The 18142-nt window shown below is 40.8% G+C and overlaps 1 protein-coding gene across 3 annotated transcripts in view; it reads right to left on the bottom strand.

The window, feature by feature from the left end:
• Positions 1-1260: 1260 nt before the first annotated feature.
• LOC139444592 (ubiquitin-like modifier-activating enzyme 1) overlaps positions 1261-18142 on the bottom strand; it is a 38503-nt gene continuing 21621 nt past the window's right edge. For all 3 annotated transcript variants that reach the window (XM_071225491.1, XM_071225493.1, XM_071225492.1), the window contains exons 15-27: positions 17484-17649; positions 16012-16094; positions 14855-14968; positions 13887-14000; positions 12383-12529; positions 10457-10531; positions 9245-9437; positions 7818-7999; positions 6522-6608; positions 5686-5790; positions 5231-5314; positions 3378-3478; positions 1261-2329 (exon numbers count right to left, since the gene is read on the bottom strand). In XM_071225491.1, the coding sequence (XP_071081592.1) occupies positions 2191-2329; positions 3378-3478; positions 5231-5314; positions 5686-5790; positions 6522-6608; positions 7818-7999; positions 9245-9437; positions 10457-10531; positions 12383-12529; positions 13887-14000; positions 14855-14968; positions 16012-16094; positions 17484-17649 (1590 nt within the window). In that variant the 3' untranslated portion in view covers positions 1261-2190. The remainder of the gene's footprint in view (positions 2330-3377; positions 3479-5230; positions 5315-5685; positions 5791-6521; positions 6609-7817; positions 8000-9244; positions 9438-10456; positions 10532-12382; positions 12530-13886; positions 14001-14854; positions 14969-16011; positions 16095-17483; positions 17650-18142) is intronic.

The following is an 18142-nucleotide window of genomic DNA, read 5'->3' on the forward strand; positions in this document are numbered from 1 at the left end:
CGGCATCTGTCAATAATCGAGTCTGGACCATACAATCCAGTGATTGACATCAAGAGATTCGATCCACGCAATTGGCACGATGACATGCATGAACCAAGTCAGCGAGCCTGACCACCCGATCCCGTTAGTCGCCCGTTACGGCAAGTATGGGTTGCTGAAAACCTTCACCTGTCTCTACTGGCATGCAGCAGTTAGTATGATACTCAACATTAGCTAAGGACCAAAACGTTTGGTGTCCAAGATACAGTTGCAAGGTGTAGTGGTATCACAATGAACACTTGTCCATGTCATTACCCATGAAATTATACCATTGTATGATTGATGCCATTACTACCATCTTTGTTTCTCATTGGTAGACTACCAGCGTTAGAAAATAACATTTTTGGTTGGTTGGTTTGTTGTTTAACGCCACACTCAGCAATATTCAAGCTATATGACGGTGGTCTGTAAATAATCGAGTCTGGAACAGACAATCCAGTGATTGCCATCATGAGAATCAATCCCTCAGTTGGGATCAATGACATGGACCCTGACCACCCGATCCCATTAGTCGCCTCTTACGACAAGCATAGTAACGACTTTAGTCCTATAGTCCTTATAATGATAACACCTAGCAAAAGGCACCTGGTTGCCTCTTAAGACAAGCATAGTCGCCTTTTACGGCAAGTATGGGTTGCTGAAGACCTATTCCACACCGGATCTTCACAAAAATGAAATTCCTGAACAACAAAAAGGCACCAGTTAAGAGCATGTCTGATGTGTGCACAATCCTTCCCTATATTCCCTGGTGGACCCCATTTGAAAGTTTTAGATGATCTTTTTTTCATGGTTTGAACAAACTTCAACATCACATCACGTTTCGAGAATAAAAAATAATACCACCGCGATATTTGCTAATATATTGGCTAGTGAACAATCCCAATTAGCACCCTTTCCGATTGATCAATGTACACAACACTTATTTATTCACTCATACTCACTCGTGAGCCTTAATATGGAGCCTTAATTATGGGCAATTAAATTCTGAAAAAATATATCTGTCATATATAAACAGTCAGGCTGTCAGCATAAACCACAAAATTTAACTTTCAACTCTGTTTTTACCACCAAAATTATATTCTAATAAGAGCCCCCATTTCTTATTTTGAGAGCTCCCTGGGTGCTTATAAAGTTGAATATGGTAGATCCATTGCCTACATCATACATTTGTTCAGGTGAGCTTCATTAGTCACTGCTAAACTCTAGTTGCACACAACAGACAAGATTGTAGATTTCATCAGTTTATTAACAAATGGAATTGACAAGTACCAAATGATTTGACAGTTAAACATATCACGCATACAAGATTTTCTTAAGTTTCTCAAGGATACAGTTATTGCAACAACTATAAATAAGTGCACATCGAACATGCACTGCATGAAGTGGTCTGGAGAGTGAGGCGGAGGCAGATCAAAATGAAGCAATACTAGAAGCTTTTTGTACACAGCTATACGACCTAGACAGTTGTATAACAAGGTATCCATCAGCGCAACATTGTCAACACACAGACATCTTATACACCGAAATAATTTACATTTCTTTTTGAGATGTCCTTTCAGACGGGCAAAAATATTCCTTTCATTTGAAAATATGAACACCTAGTGTGAATACAGACTTTTACAAAAAGAAAATATTGTCTTACTGTATTTGGCTGCAATGAGGCACCAAGTCTACTGGAGAAAAAAGGGCAACTACAGCCTCAAGACCTCTCCGTTAACACAGCACAATGGCAACCATGGTGGGTCGCTTCATCTTACAACCAGCTACAACCTATGTCAAACAACCGCTAACTTTCCAACACAATTCAAACTGTTATTTGTGCCTGCAACTTATAACGATGCAAAGTCGACTCTTTTACAATCTGCTTTTTATCAGTGAGTGTGGATTTAACGCCGCTTTTAACAGTATTCCAGTTATATCGCAGTGCTGCTATTTATCAAGTGGATGAAACATATTGAGATTGTTGTGAACAAAAGATTGAAATTGTGGTGGAAACTTGGCATGGCGCTGATAGAATGGTTAACTGAGAATAAGTTACAGACAGTAAGCATCATTACATTTGGAACTGGCGTCTCTGCCTGTCAGATGAAGCGACAGAAGTGCGCGATGGACGTGAGTGAGTGAATGCGAGCAGGCTTGCTGTTCACGTGTCTATCTGGGGAGGTTATACTTGACGTAGGGCACTTCAACGTCTTCACCCTCTTCATCATTACAGCAGATTTCCAGCACCAGGGCTCGCACATGCGGTGGGATCTTCTTCTTGGAGACCTTCTTCACTACCTCGGAGATTCTATAGAAATCAAAGCGATGTCACATAACCAGTGTTTGTCGTTTAACGCTACACTCAGCAATATTCAAGCCATATGACAGCAGTCTGTAAATAATCGAGTCTAGACCAGACAACTCAGTGAATGATATCATGAGCATTGATCCATGCAAATGAGATACGATGACATGCATCAACCAAGTCAATGAGCCTGACCACCCAATCTTGTTAGTCACCTATTATGACAAGCAGTCGCCTTTTACGGCAAGCATGGGTTGCTGAAGACCTATTCTACCCCGGATCTTCACAGGTTGCAACATAGGAGGAGTATATATATTTGCCTGGTAACTGTTAATGTAGAATAGGTCTTCAGGTCTATAACCAGTGAGAAGAGTTGTTGTCAGTATTCCTGCCCTATCAGGGGGGAGACCAAGAACGGCCTTCACACATTAAACACCTGTGAAGATCCAGGTTAGAACTGGTCTTCAGCAACCCATGCTTGTCGTAAGGGGCGTCTTACAGGATTGAGTGGCCAGGCTCGCTGACTTGGTTGGTACATGTGTGAGTGAGTGAGTTGGGTTTAACGCCGTTTTTAACAGTATTAGTTATATCATGGCGTGTCAGCTTAATGTGGGAGGAAAGCCCCAAATGATGCAGGTCTCAGACGTTTACCAGTTCGGTGAAACCCACGAGCACGGATATGGTGCTGACAAACCTAGAAACATAATCGGGGCGAAACGGGATTCGAACCCACAATCATAGGTTTCTGGCGTGCCCAAGGGACGAAACCCTGCACAGCGAATCACAGTCAATGGTCTGTAAAAAATCGAAATTGGACGAGACACTAGTGATTGCCATTATGAGCTATACAATTGGGATACGATGACATGCATCAACCAAGTCAGTGAACCTTACCACCCAATACCATTAGTCGGCCCTCACGATAAGCTTGGGTTGGTTATCAAGCTGACTTACAAAAACTGACCAAAAAAACCGCTAAATAAGCAGGGTCAAATGTTGGTTTTCACCACCAAAAAAAAATCAAAGACAAAGACAGACGTAGAGTACTTACGGTAAATTGAGTCTTTCTTCCCTTTTCGCAGGCTGCATGAAGAATGAATACAACATACACACCCCCTGTGACAGCATGGTGATCTCCAGCTTGTGTTTGTCCTGGGAACAGCAGCAAAAACAAACTTCCATCAACAAGTCAAACATTCACAGAGCGCCACATAATGTTGTGAGCCATCGAGTATTTACTTGCATGTTACAATTCACATTGGGTATTGTTTAGTTTTCTTTGGGTATTTAATCTGTCTGTAATTTTGGCAACTTGTCCGAAGTCTGAGTCTAGTATAAGTGCAATCTTATTAAATCAGATCTTAGTTCTCGCTATCGCTAAACAAAGATCTGAGGACATCCCATTAGGGGTCACGTCTGAATGACCTTTCATCCAACCAATCAGAGCATCGCTTACCAGATCATGAAAGTGACAGTTGGAATGTGTGTTCTAATCATGCAACCACGATATATTCAACACGGGGTATTCCGAACAAAGACTGTTTACTCCTTTGGACTCAGTTTAAGGGTTACCGTATTCGACGTAATAAGCGCCCCGCTCTAATAAGCGCCCACGGCGATATTTGCCAATATATTGGCTAGTGAACAATCCCAAATAGCATCCCTTTCGATTGAACATTGTATCACAATTGATCAATGTAATACGTGTTATATGCACCCTTATTTATGGGACATTAAATTCTGGATAAACCATGAAATTTACGACCTTTCAACTCTGTTGTTTTTCACCAAAATAATATTCTAATAAGAGCCCCCTATTTCTAATTTTGAGAGCGCCCTGGGCGCTTATTATGTCGAATATGGTATTACAAAGCAATGACCAGACCTTTTTCATTTTTTCGCACCTGTCCATGTGATGCCCGAAGCGTATCACAGGTTTCATAAGCTCACTACTGCAATACATGTCTAAGTCACAACTAGCGAGATGTTACACTTTTTAACACTGCAGTAGACGTCATATATACATGATGCCTGAATTCGATCAACAAATAAAGACCATTAAAGACACCAAAGTATGCAAGCTGGAAAGGCTACATTGAAACCTAGACTAGAAACATAATCTGGCAGACCGGGATTCAAACCCACGAACATTGGTTTGTGGCGTGCCAAAAGTAGCAACTCTGGTCAGTGAATAGCGGTGCCTGAGACGATGAGGCCGCCCGTGATCCCGCGTACAGTATGAAAACATGAAGGACTCCTCACAGTCCAGTGAGTAGAAGTGTAGAATGAACACATACAGAATAAATCGCAAATACCCTCCGATAAAAAGCATAATTCTAATCCCCAATGTCACATAAGTGTAGGGGTGTCACGATAAATTGAAATATCGATATATTGCTATTGGTAACAAATTAAAGTCAATAAATCAACTGTTAGATCAGTTTCCGATCAATAGTATAGATTTCAGTTAGGAAAGTCGATAGTTTTGATTGTATTTACCATATCAATAAAATACATGCAATGCTGTTCAAATTTGTTTTTCTTTTAAATCATGAGTGGTAGTAATTTACACATGGTAATGTTGAAGTTTCTTTTTCTTGAATTATTAGGGTAGAGAAAAAACAAATCAGTCATATCTCAAACTTTACTTTTTATTTGTTGTTATGGTTATCACATTCAAAGGAAACTTCAGTTGCAAGGTTTAATTCAACACTAAAATCCATCTGAAATGATACACTGAAAACCATCGATGTTTATCGCAATAGTTGCTTGCAATATCAATAGTTATCGCAATAGTTTCTTTCAATATCAAAAGTTATTGCAATAGTGATTTCTAGACAAATAGTCACCCCTACATAAGTGTGCCCTCTGAAGTATTACATTGAAAAAGTGTACTGGCATTACCTTGAAGTAGGCCAAGAAGTCTTTGAGAGTCATCTCCCCTTGAACTTCAAAGCGATCCCACAATGTGAACTCGATGTCATAGTACTGCAACATAGAGAGAACAGTTGGTCAAATACAAGCAGAGAGCCAGACCCGGTTTGGCAACACATTGAATAGTTCCAGCTGCAAAAAGTTTAAGGCTCTGCTACCCTGCATTATCAACCTCCGAACATTTTCAAAAATAATTTTACATTTACCATACACCTCATGTTGTTGAGTTGAGGAGAAATGGGGGAGTAACGTCACATGGAAGATTGTTGCACTTATATAGCGATGTGCATCTACCAAACCAGCCACCTTTCCAGTCTTAGAACAGATGCTTATAAAGATTACTCACACAATGGCCTGGAGGCACTTATTGGAACCGGTGCTTAATATGGTGAACACAGACTACGGACTATTTGCTATATACCCACCTTGTTCTTGGGAGCTAGGATTGGTTCAGAGAATGCAAAGAATGGCAGCGCCAAGTTTGCAAATCCATTTTTGAACACCTCTACATTCCTATGTCCTTGAGCAAGCTGAAATATCAATAGCATCCTGCATCAATACTGGTCCATCAGCAGAGCAAACATAATCAAAACATCCTTGGTTTGTCTTTAATGCAGATTCAGTAATACTTCAGCTATAAGGCATGGTATGAATAATCAAATCTGGACCAGACAATTAGGTGATTGATATTCATTATGAGTAACCATCCACTGGGTATGATATCACAAACCTGATCACCCAGTTTATTAAGTCACTTCATACAACAAGCCTAGGTTGGTTGGTTGGTTGGTTTGTTGTTTAACGCCGCACTCAGCAATATTCCAGCTATATGACGGCGGTCTGTAAGTAATCGAGTCTGGACCAGACAATCCATTTATTAATATCATGAGCATCGATGACATGTATCAACCAAGTCAGCAAGCCTGACAACCTGATGCTGTTAGTCGCCCTTTACGGCAAGCATGGGTTGCTGAAGACCTATTCTACCCCGGAATCTTCACAGGTCACAGTTGCTAGGTACCTATTCTATCATGTAGTCCCCACAAGGGGCATTTAAAAGCGTCGAAGGGTCCATTGGGATACGATGACATACATCAACCAAGTCAGTGAAACTGACCACCTGATTCCGTTAGTGGCCTCTTACAACAATCATGGGCTGCTGAAGACCAACTCTAACTCAGACACAACTTTCATATCACAGATAACTACATACCATCCAACTACAAGAACATTCTTTGCCAATTTTCTACACATTACTCACTTTGTAGAGTTCTAGACCAACAAGACCTACGACCATGGCAGTCGTAGTAGCAATAGCAGGAATGATTCGACCAGCAATCAGCTTGCTCTGAAATAAGTCGTATGAAAACAGTCAGAAGCTTCTCAAGTTATGTTGAGAGATTTTTGCAAATAAAAATTCAGCAATATTCCAGCTATATCATGTATATGATGGCGGTCTGTAAATAATCGAGTCTGGACCAGACAATCCAATATCATGAGCATCGATCCACACAATTGTGATCGATGACATGCATCAACCAAGTCAGCGAGTCTGACCACCTGATCCCATTAGTTGCCTTTTATGACAAGCATTGTTGCCTTTTAAGGCAAGCATGGGTTGCTGAAGACCTATTCTACCCCGGATCTTCACGGGTTAAAAAAAAACCAAAAAGAGCCTGAAAGTCATAATTAAGAATACAACAATTACTGACATCAAGTATTTTTGTAATTTCCCTGACATACTGCAAAGTAGTTAAGGTTATTTCAACAAAGAAATAAACTTGTCGTGCATATTATAATTAATAAAAAAAATCCTATGGCAAAATATAAAATACCAGCAGATGCCAACCCTATTAATTGAATATTTGGATTATTCAGTGGGGTAAAAAAGCATAATTTCATGTGAAAAACGTAGACATAAGTGGTCATGGTCAAAACTAAACACATTCATAAAATTCATTATGACACTATTATATGTGTTTCAGAAAGACAATGTGGTGTTTTGAGTTCCGAAGTAATATCAGCTTGTTTGTTTGTTGTTTAACACCGCACTCAGCAAAATTCCAGCTATATAACGGGAGGTCTGTAAGTAATCAAGTCTGGACCAGACCATCCAGTGATTAATATCATGAGCATCGATCCACACAATTGGGATACGATGACATGCATCAACCCAGTCAGCGAGCCTGACAAACTGATGCTGTTAGTCGCCTTTTACGGCAAGCATGTGTTGCTGAAGACCTATTCTACCCCGGATCACCCGATCCCGTTAGTCTGTAATATCGGTGAACATGCAACAAGTTCTAGTTCTCTATCGATAAAATGACGTGTGTTTCAAGGACAACCAATCAGATACCTCGTATCACTGACTATGCTTCATGTCAGCGGTACATTAACAATTTGATCTCCATATTTTACTCACATAATAAATTTGTTTAAAAAAAGACAAATATCGTTCTGTGGGGGAGGAGAGGCGTAAAAGCTTAATTTTAGGCTTCAAATTGTAATAGTTGGCGTCTGTATAACTGTTCCCCTTGTACAATGCACAACCGGTCACCTTGTGTCTGTCTGCTGGAGGGATCTCATAGTTTTCTGCTCTGAGATTGGATGCCGCCACGATGAAGTCCATGTGGAAGTTAGTATCATCATCCTTCTCAAACTCGATGGGTAAGAGATTGATCCCCTTGAAAGATTCGGCAGATGGGAGGGACTTAAGCAATGTCTCAAGCTGTTCTTGGTCTGCATAACAAAAGCGTACCAAATAAGAGTATAAAAAATAACCCAAAGGCTGAAAAAAAAGAGAGAAAAGAATTGGTCCTCAGGCAATAGCTTTTGAAAATATCAGGCAGCTTTGTTTTTTGGTTTTTTTAAAAATATTAGTACAAACTAGTAAGAATCCAAATCTGTATATCGCTGTGTATAAGGCGATTTTTTCATAACTAGAATTAGGATGCTTTTTTGGGGGGGGGGGAAGGAGAGACACATCTTATACATAGAAGAGGATTTTTTTATGCAAACACATTACTGTGAGCACGTAACACCAATACCATGTCAGCAAATCTGTTCTGAAGTATGCAAACTCATCATGTAATTACACTGTCTGGTTATAAAAAGAGTTCATCATATTTCTAGATTTATATTTGTAATCTATTTTATTAATTTTATTCAACATTTCATTTAATATTGTTTAAATTCATTTTGGCATAAATTAGCACTTACTGCTTATTTTAAAAGACAAATACACATGTAATTGTAAATCTTAACCTCTGCATATGAAACATTGTCCGGCATACAGTACACAAATACCATTGAATTTGTGAATCATCATGTCTGGTGATGTTTTATCACAAATTTAACGTTTTCATTGACAAAATTTGTAAACAGCGAAACAAGCACAAACTCCTATTGCCGCCATGACCATAACCATGATAACACACGAGATGCGCAGTAAAGCAGTGCGCATGAAAAGGGAAGTAACTGCACTTGGATTGCATTGTTTTTAAGTATTGTAGCATTTCACTTTTGGGGTCGTGTGTTCTAGACGCGGAATACTTAAGGACTGGGTTGCTTCTAGGCTCCCCTCTTAAATCATAATCTACCCATCCAAACTTTGTTGATTAGAGTATTTTCTTCACCTTGCATGATTCAACAGTGACTCTATTTATACAATTAATTACCACTGCTCCTGCACAAAATGTCATGAATTATATTTTTGCAAAACAGTCAGCTAGTTGCAGCCAATTACTGTTTGAGCCACTGAGAAATTGGAATTTCTGACCTGTTTCTATGGACTTTCCTGGTATATGCAGGACAATCTTCAAGTGCTCATAGTCTAAGACAATATACTGCATCTGATTGGTCAGTTCAGATTCTCGAGGTTACAGGTCCAAAGCCCAAAAAGAAGAACAGCAAAACTTCCACTGATTGATGGCTGGTGTTACAGAATTCTAATTCTAATTTTCCAAAGTTCAAGCATCAACTCACCACATCCCTCAGACTGCCTTGACTGAGCTTCAGCATCCGTAACGTCAATTTTGACACCACTCCTTGGCTTAAAGTCAGGTACAACCACTTTGGACACTAGGTCCTTGATGGTCTGACGATCTCGCACCTGCTTCAAGCCATACATCTCAGCTCGAAGATTTGCACAAGCCATGATATAGTCTATATGCATCTCCTGAAACCATGACCAAGAAAAACTTCAGCTGCGTTTGAGGACAACAATCCAGTTCTTAAAAATACAAGTTCACACTGCAGCTCAGCAATCAATCAGTTTAGCACTGACTCCATGTGACACATTAGCTGCATAAAGAAGCATGTAAAATAACTAATTTCTACAATTTGTATATTTTCAGAGAAAATTCTTTCAGAATTAATATTATGTAGGACTTCACATCGCATATATTCATGCACTGATGTTTTGAATTTACTCTGTGCTTGTCAACCATGTATTATGCTCAATGCAAAAGTCACAAGCAAAGTTTTGTTTTTGTTTGTTGTTTAACGCCACACTCAGCAATATGCCAGCTATATGATGGCAGTCTGTAAATAATCCTGTCTGGACCAGACAATCCAGTGACTGACAACATGAGCATCGATCCACGCAATTGGGATCGATGACATGCTTCAACTAATTCAGCTAGTCTGACCACCCGATCCCGTTAGTCGTCTCTTATGACAAGCATAGTCGCCTTTTATGGCAAGCATGGGTTGCTGAAGACCTATTCTACCCCAGATCTTCACTGGGGAGACAAGCATGGGTTGCTGAAGACCTATTCTACCCCAGATCTTCACTGGGGAGACAAGCATGGGTTGCTGAAGACCTATTCTACCCCAGATCTTCACTGGGGAGACAAGCATGGGTTGCTGAAGACCTATTCTACCCCAGATCTTCACTGGGGAGACAAGAATGGGTTGCTGAAGACCTATTCTACCCCAGATCTTCACTGGGGAGACAAGCATGGGTTGCTGAAGACCTATTCTACCCCAGATCTTCACTGGGGAGACAAGCATGGGTTGCTGAAGACCTATTCTACCCCAGATCTTCACTGGGGAGACAAGCATGGGTTGCTGAAGACCTATTCTACCCCAGATCTTCACTGGGGAGACAAGCATGGGTTGCTGAAGACCTATTCTACCCCAGATCTTCACGGGTCTATACAAGCAAAGTAGTAACAAACAAGACATGACACTCACATTTTCTGTATCAAACTTCAGCGGATGTGGACACCTCTTGTGACCAGACCAGAAGAGGGCTCCCGAACTTGTAACCTGAAAATATCATTTGCCATTAGTGTTACGTTAGACAGCTTGTACAATTACAATTATCAGAAATGCTTTTATTGTTTTGGATAACAAGGGGAAAAAGTCATTAATATTCCCTGTTATGGCAAATACTTGTCGTGAATATGTCAACAAGTTACACTGACTGCATGTCAAATGTAATGGTATTTGTCATGGAATTTTCTTCAACAAAAATATTAGAAAAAAATTCAGAAAACATTTCCAGTCTAGATATAAGTCAAAGTTGCCATGGAAACTAAAAAAACCAGTTCACCACTAGGCCTATCTATATGCAAAGTTTGGTGAAGAAATATTGTGCAGTATTCAAGATCTGCACTACCCCCATTTTCAGTTTAAGTCAAAGTTGTTGCCATGGAAACTTGAGACAAACTTTATTTGGATGAACAGAAATACTCCAGCTATTTACCAGGGATGGAAATTAACTGAAAAAACATACAAGCCGACAGGGATAGTGGAATTTTATTTCTGCTAGCCCTGCAAAAGATTACTAGTCCTTATAAAATAAGAAGACATTCAAATTTCAGTATTCAAGCACTCTAAAGTACTGGGCCAATATCTGACATGGCAAGGGGAACTATATATAATTATACCATGTCAAAAACTTACAGGCTCTGTGGGCAAGTCAACAGCCAAGTGTTAATATTCATTCTTGTTTACCAGCCTGCAAATGTTGGAATCAGTGGCCGACCACCCAATTCCTGCACTAGTAGGGTGTTACGACAAACATGATGTACTGAGGACCTATTTTGACGTAGAAACCCTTCAGGCTACCGCAAATAGATAATGATTCACATTACCTGGGTACACCTGCATGAACGTGAACTTAGTGGTAAGAGTGGAGTATGGGAGTTAATGCTAAGACTGCTTTGTGCAAGTGAACCCAGGTCAGACACGGCCACCACCTGGCCCTCAGTTTAGTCAAGTCTTATGACAGGCACAGGACAATTTTTGCTTCCATGGAAGCATAACAAAAATAAAATTTAGTGAGTGAGTGAGTATGGTTTTACGCCGCTTTTAGCAATATTCCAGCAATATCACGGCGGGGGACACCAGAAATGGGCTTCACACATTGTACTATGTCGGGAATCGAACCCGGGTCTTCGGTGTGACGATCGAACGCTTTAACCACTAGGCTACCCAACCATGCCCAAATATAATTTGGAACAATTTCTAAATAACAAAATGCACCAGTGAAGCTGATGAGCAATGGATACACCAAGTTTTGTTGAAATATGCTGAACAGTTTTCAAGTTAAGGCTCGAAATAGGATGGGAACACTGATGCCATTTCCTAAGGGAACCGAGCTCCAAACAATGTCTCCCTTTTCAACCACATGACCTTCAGTTTCAGTCAAGTCTCATGACAAGCAAAGGAGTGAGTGAGTGAGTTGCGTCTAACGCCGCTTTTAACAATATTCTAGCTATATCGCAGCGTGTCAGCTTAATGTGGGAGTAAAGCCTGAAGTGATACAGGTCTCAGACATTTACCACTTCGGTGAAACCTACGAGCACGGGTATGGTGCTGACAAACCTAGAAACATAATCGGGGCGAACCGGGATTCGAACCCACAATCATAGGTTTCAGGCATGCCCAAGGGACGCAACTCTGCACAGCGAATCGCGGCGCCTTAGATGAGTGGGCCACCCGTGCCCCCAACAAGCACAGGACACAGCCACGGGAAAACTCAGGGTAACCAGACTGATATACATGGTTGACAGAAACAGGGGAGCAGGTCAACGTTGTAAAACAACAATACTTTGAAACAACAGACTTGATTTATTGAGTTTAGTGTGTTGTGTGAAGCAGAGCATTGCTCACCTGATCGGAAGGGAAATTGAACAGCAGCTGTGCAATCTGATTGTAGTAATTTCTCTGAAAGACATTGCGGGCCCATGTGACACAGTCCTCGAGGGAAGCTGGACGCTCATCTACGAGTGCTCTCTTCACTGCATCAAAGGTTTCGAACTGTGTAGTAAAGTAAACCACGTGAAATACATAACCATCATGAAAGTTAAGAGTCTTGGTGATAAAGTAACAGTTAACATTAGAGTGTGTGCGTATATGGTTTTACACAATGCTTAGCAATATTCCAGCATTATCAGAGTGCAGGACACAGAAATTGGCTTCATACATTGTATCCATGTTGGGAAGCGAACCAGGACTTTCTGCATGGGAATGCTTTAATCACCAGGCACCCCCAAATCCCCTTTAACAGTGAGTGAGTGAGTGGGATTTAACACCGCTTTTAACAGTATTCCAGTTATATCACGGCGTGTCAGCTTAATGTGGGAGGAAAACCCAAAGTGATGCAGATCTCAGACGTTTTCCACTTTGGTGAAACCCACGAGCACGGGTATGGTGCTGACAAACCTACAAACATAATCGGGGCGAACCAGGATTCGAACCCACAATCAGAGGTTTCTGGTGTGCCCAAGGGACACAACTTTGCATAGCAAATCGTGGCACCTTAGACGACATGGCCATCGGTGCCCCCGTCAACATTAAGACTATGACACGGCCCTCTTGACTTTCATGCTGACGATTGAGACGAGGCACTTTAGTCCTGTTTTTTTATCAGTGTTTTCAGCAACATGCCTTTATTATTGTTCATGACACAATGATGTTATTATATCTTTTTTAATGTCTCATGTTAACAATTTTGTTTTGTTTCTTTGACAAAAGGTAAGTAAGTACAAGGAAGCAATATGCTACAACATGGAGAAAGGGTCAGACATTGCATGCTTGTGACAGTTGTCCTTGTGTCTTGGGGATGAGAGGTGACGTTTATGCTGTTTGAACAAATACATTTTACAGCATTTTTTTGCAATCTTACATGCTTCACGTCTTTTTTATGTGTATAGGTGTCATAGAGTCTGGTCTAATGCCGCTTTGAGCAGTATTCCAGTTATATCGCGGCGTGTCAGCTCGATGTGGGAGGAAAGCCCGAAGTGATGCAGGTCTCAGACATTTACCACTTTGGTGAAACCACTGAGCACTGGTATGGTGCTGACAAATCTAAAAACATAATGGAAAAGAACCGGGATTCGAACCCACGATCATGTTTCTGGCGTGACCAAGGGACGCAACTCTGCACAGCAAACTGGAGCACATCTGACGACTTGGGCCACCCGTATGCTCCCTTGTGCTCACCTCAATCATTATTATGCATTAATCTTTCCTAATAGCTGCAAATCTCCAAAATCATGAAATGGAAAGAAACAATATTCTTTTCATCTAAGTAGACATGCTACATGTTCACAGACATGTGACTATTTAAATACTGGTTTTCCATAAAACAAATTTCTTTTCTCTGGAATCTTACAGACTGGTATCCTGGTGTTTTGAGAGTCTTTTCTGTAAACTTGGGATCTGTGACATACTGTTGGGCACTCTCCATCGGCTGTTTGAACATGCCTTCAAAATCGTCACGGGCCCACTACAAAAATCAGACAATGGACTCAAACAAGCGCACCTAGCACAATATTCAAGTGGTCAGGAAAACAAATGGAGTCTGGATCTGACAATCCAATGATTGACGTCATGAGCATCAATCTATGTAATTGGAAACGAAGAGATGCATCAACTAAGTCAGTGAGCCGCACCACCCGATCCCGTTTGTCGCCTCTTCAACAAGCATGGGTTGCTGAAGACCAATTCTAACACCAAATCTTCACGGGGTCACAGTACAAGTATTAGATTTTGAGGAGCAACATTGTTTATATGACTCGACCCCTGGAATATCAAATTTCTATGTGACCTGATTCAATCCCAAAGCTGTGATAACCCTACAAAATGAAAATAATTTACAACAATTATTACCCTTTCTTAACCTATTACAGCATCTTAGAGAAAGCTTGACAATGTTCTGAGTGTGTAACACTACACTAAGCAAAATGCCAGCTGCACAGCAGTAAATAATCCAGACTGCACAAAACAAACCAGATCCTGATATCATAAACAACATCCAACATTGTCGGGGTAAAGTGATGCAAAATCAAGCAAGTCGCAGAGACCTACCACCCAATCAATGTATTTTTTATAGATATTTGTTTGCTTGTTATTTAACGCCGCACTCAGCAGTATTACAGCTATGACGGATCCAGTGATTGACATCATGAGCATCAATCCACGCAGTTGGGATCGATGACATGCATCAACCAAGTCAGCGACCACCTGATCCCATTAGACGCCTCTTACGACAAGCATAGTCGTCTTTTACGCCAAGCATGGGTTGCTGAAGACCTGTTCCACCCCGGATTAATATACGTGTAATGTTTTAAGTGAACATACCTGTAGAGTGTGTTCTATGGCATTGGGGAAGTTCTTTAGAGTACAGATGGGTATAGACCTCTCTGGTGGATCTTGGGATGAGGAGTAGGATTCTGTTACACCAGGAATGACGACCTACAACAAATACATCACATTGTCAGCATCAGCTGAAGCCCCATGTCGCCATGACAACCATAACATGTTCGGTCAGCATCTTTTTCTCATGACCTCAGCTAATAATGGTCCACATACCAACACTAAAATCTTCCAAAATATGATGCAAGAGACAATTAGATTTAGTAGCCTCAAATGGTTTGGGCATAGACTGCATGTTACAAATTAACTAGGTAGCATCACCCCTTGTGAATTAATTTGTTGTTTGTTTATTGTTAAACGCTGCAATCAGCAATATTCCAGCTATTCGCATTTTTCTCATTTAATTCACGCTCGCATTAATTTCAAGATTTACAGTATCAAACGGAGTAGCTACAATAATGTAAGGTTCCAACAAATGAACACATCGGATTGGCTTAAGTTTAGGGAATACTTAATTCACATTCTATTTTAAGTAACTCTGGTTCATACAGTTAATTTATCAGACCTGACTGGAAAAAATATGTGCATCCGTCAAATGACATGTCACTGCATACAACATGGCCACTGAATACATCTTCCCGAGGCAAGGGAGTTAACTGACTGTAAAAGTCCGGGTCTTACTTCGCAAAGTGCATCAAATACCCTAGGAACTAGATTAAAAGCATTCATGCTTTGCCAATCCTGCAATTGACCGAAATCTGCACAGCAGTTTACGAACCAGATGTCTATTTCGTTACGTGATTTGATTGTACTATGCATAGACACGTTAGTCAAGCCAACATGTAACTCCATAATTAGACTCTTGTTTGGCAAGGGTGAAAACTGAACTTTTATAGTCTTGGGAAGACTGAATATGGCAGAAAACTTTCCATTATGTAATAATACAAAACAGTGGTCGAAATTATGAGGAAAGTCAAGAAACTATCTACGCCTTCAGGACATACTATCAGCCAGGGCCCATTTGTAAACACCCAATGCTTAACCAAAAATTTGATGCTTAAATAAATTGAACAGAATTAGAACTTGACATTTATGTCAATAGTGTACCACTATTTGGCAGCTGTCTGTCACTCAATGCCTACCTGAACATTGGCCTTTGTTCCCAGTGTCCCTGACTCTAACAGGGGCTTGCTGTAGTACACACACCGTCGATCCATGTACATTCCTGGAAGGAGGACATTCAATAAATTAGAATATTTATGACATCAGCCAACTTATCCTGATGCAACAAAGCACAATTTCCATCTCAGGAACCAAAACATGTCTCACCAGTAGGGGGCGCTCTCCACCGACCAGCTTACCCCAGAGTTACCTCCCTTCCACCCCTCGCTTTCCTTCACATGCAGCTTGTAGCATAGCACATATGGTGGCGAGTTGGTTTTGATATACTTTACAATCAGACAAAATGTGTGGTGTGTCTTTTGAGTACTGAAGCATCGGATCAGAGGCTCATTTGCCAGCAATACCATACTTGTATCGTATATGGAGAGGATCTGCCCATTTTTACCAATGCAAGTTTTAGCATTACTTGCATGAACAAATTCAAACAATCTCAATTCAATATACCGTATTCAACGTAATAAGCGCCCAGGGCGCTCTCAAAATTAGAAATAGGGGGCTCTTATTAGAATATTATTTTGGTGGAAAAAAAAACAGAGTTGAAAGATAAATTTTGTGGTTTATGGTGACAGCCTGAAATGTTTATATACAACAGATATATTTTTCCAGAATTTAATTGCCCATAATTAAGTGTGCATGTTACACACGAGTGTGCATATACGCGAATAAATAAGTCTTGTATACATTGATCAATCTGAAGGGGTGTTTACTAGCCAATATATCAGCAAATATCCCCGTGGGCGCTTATTAGAGCACCCGGTGCTTATTATGTCAAATACGGAACCTGTCAGATCTGGAGAAAATCAAACTCTTTCAATTTTGCACGTGCCGAAGTGGGCATCACCACTTGAAACATCCTGAACCTTCTACTGGTCGTATCATTCATACTTGGTCCAAGTTTTTTCACACTCGTTCTATTTTTCAAGCAAAACACTGGTAGAGATCCAAGTTAGAGGCAGTTCTTGTTGCAGGCTCTACTATAGCTGCTGTACCTGGCCCTAGTGTTTGAGGGACTTGTTACACTGATCCAGGAAAAGAGTCGGCGAGTACGGTTTTACACTGCTGTTAACAAAACTCCAGTTATTAATGGAGACACCAGGAATGGGCTTGATATTGTACGCATGTCAGGAATTGAACCCGGACCTTCATCTCGAAGAGCAAATGCTTTAACCTTTAGACCATCCCATCCCACCATGAGTGAGTGAGTAAGTTGAGTGAGTGAGTATAGTTTTACGCCGCTTTTAGCAATATTCCAGCAATATCACGGCGGGGAACACCAGAAATGGGCTTCACACATTGTACCCATGTCGGGAATCGAACCCGGGTCTTCGGCATGATGAGCGAACGCTTTAACCACTAGGCTACCCGACCACCCTGCAATATTCCAGACAAACATGGCTTCCAAAAATGAGCCTCCTGATCAGATGCTACTCACTTGCGTCTACATTATCCAGGGCATTGGTGACGCCATCCAGTTGCTCGAAGAATTCGTCTGTGTACACATTCTCTGTTTCTGGTCCCACCCGATCCTCTCGGGACTCAATGTTGAAACTGGGGTTCATCTGCTTCACAGCATTAGCTGCAGTCGAGGACTTGGTTTTCTGAAACATTTTTTGTAGTTCTCGCTATCATGGCAACAGAGTGAACAAGGATCGAGCATCACTGCAACAGGAAAAGTGGCCCTATCATGTCTGTTTCTGCTAACAGAAGTCATTCACTTGGAAAATATTTAGCACCTTTTCTTTGTCATAGATGGCACGATGTTGTTTGGTAGGTCAGTTTAGCAGGCATGAAACTGCTACACATGTTAAAAATGCAGAATGTTATCTATATTTTCAGTGACATACTTGTACTGGAGAAATTGTTTATCGGATTTGTTTATCGTTTGTTTTACTCCAAGGTGGGGGTGGGGTGTAAGTTTGGTATTCTCACAATTTTCCTGTTGCTTATGCGCACCTTTTCTCCCACTTTTGGGTGTGATTGTTTGGCCATTGTGTTCATCTGCGCTATCTAGCTACATCTATGGGGAACAACTTACTAGACACTTTTGTCTCAAACATAACATCATCCAATTTGTAACGTCATCAAGTTGCG

The sequence above is a fragment of the Haliotis cracherodii genome, unplaced genomic scaffold (assembly GCF_022045235.1).
Source record: "Haliotis cracherodii isolate W230 unplaced genomic scaffold, xgHalCrac1.p SCAF_6, whole genome shotgun sequence".
Taxonomy (NCBI): domain Eukaryota; kingdom Metazoa; phylum Mollusca; class Gastropoda; order Lepetellida; family Haliotidae; genus Haliotis; species Haliotis cracherodii.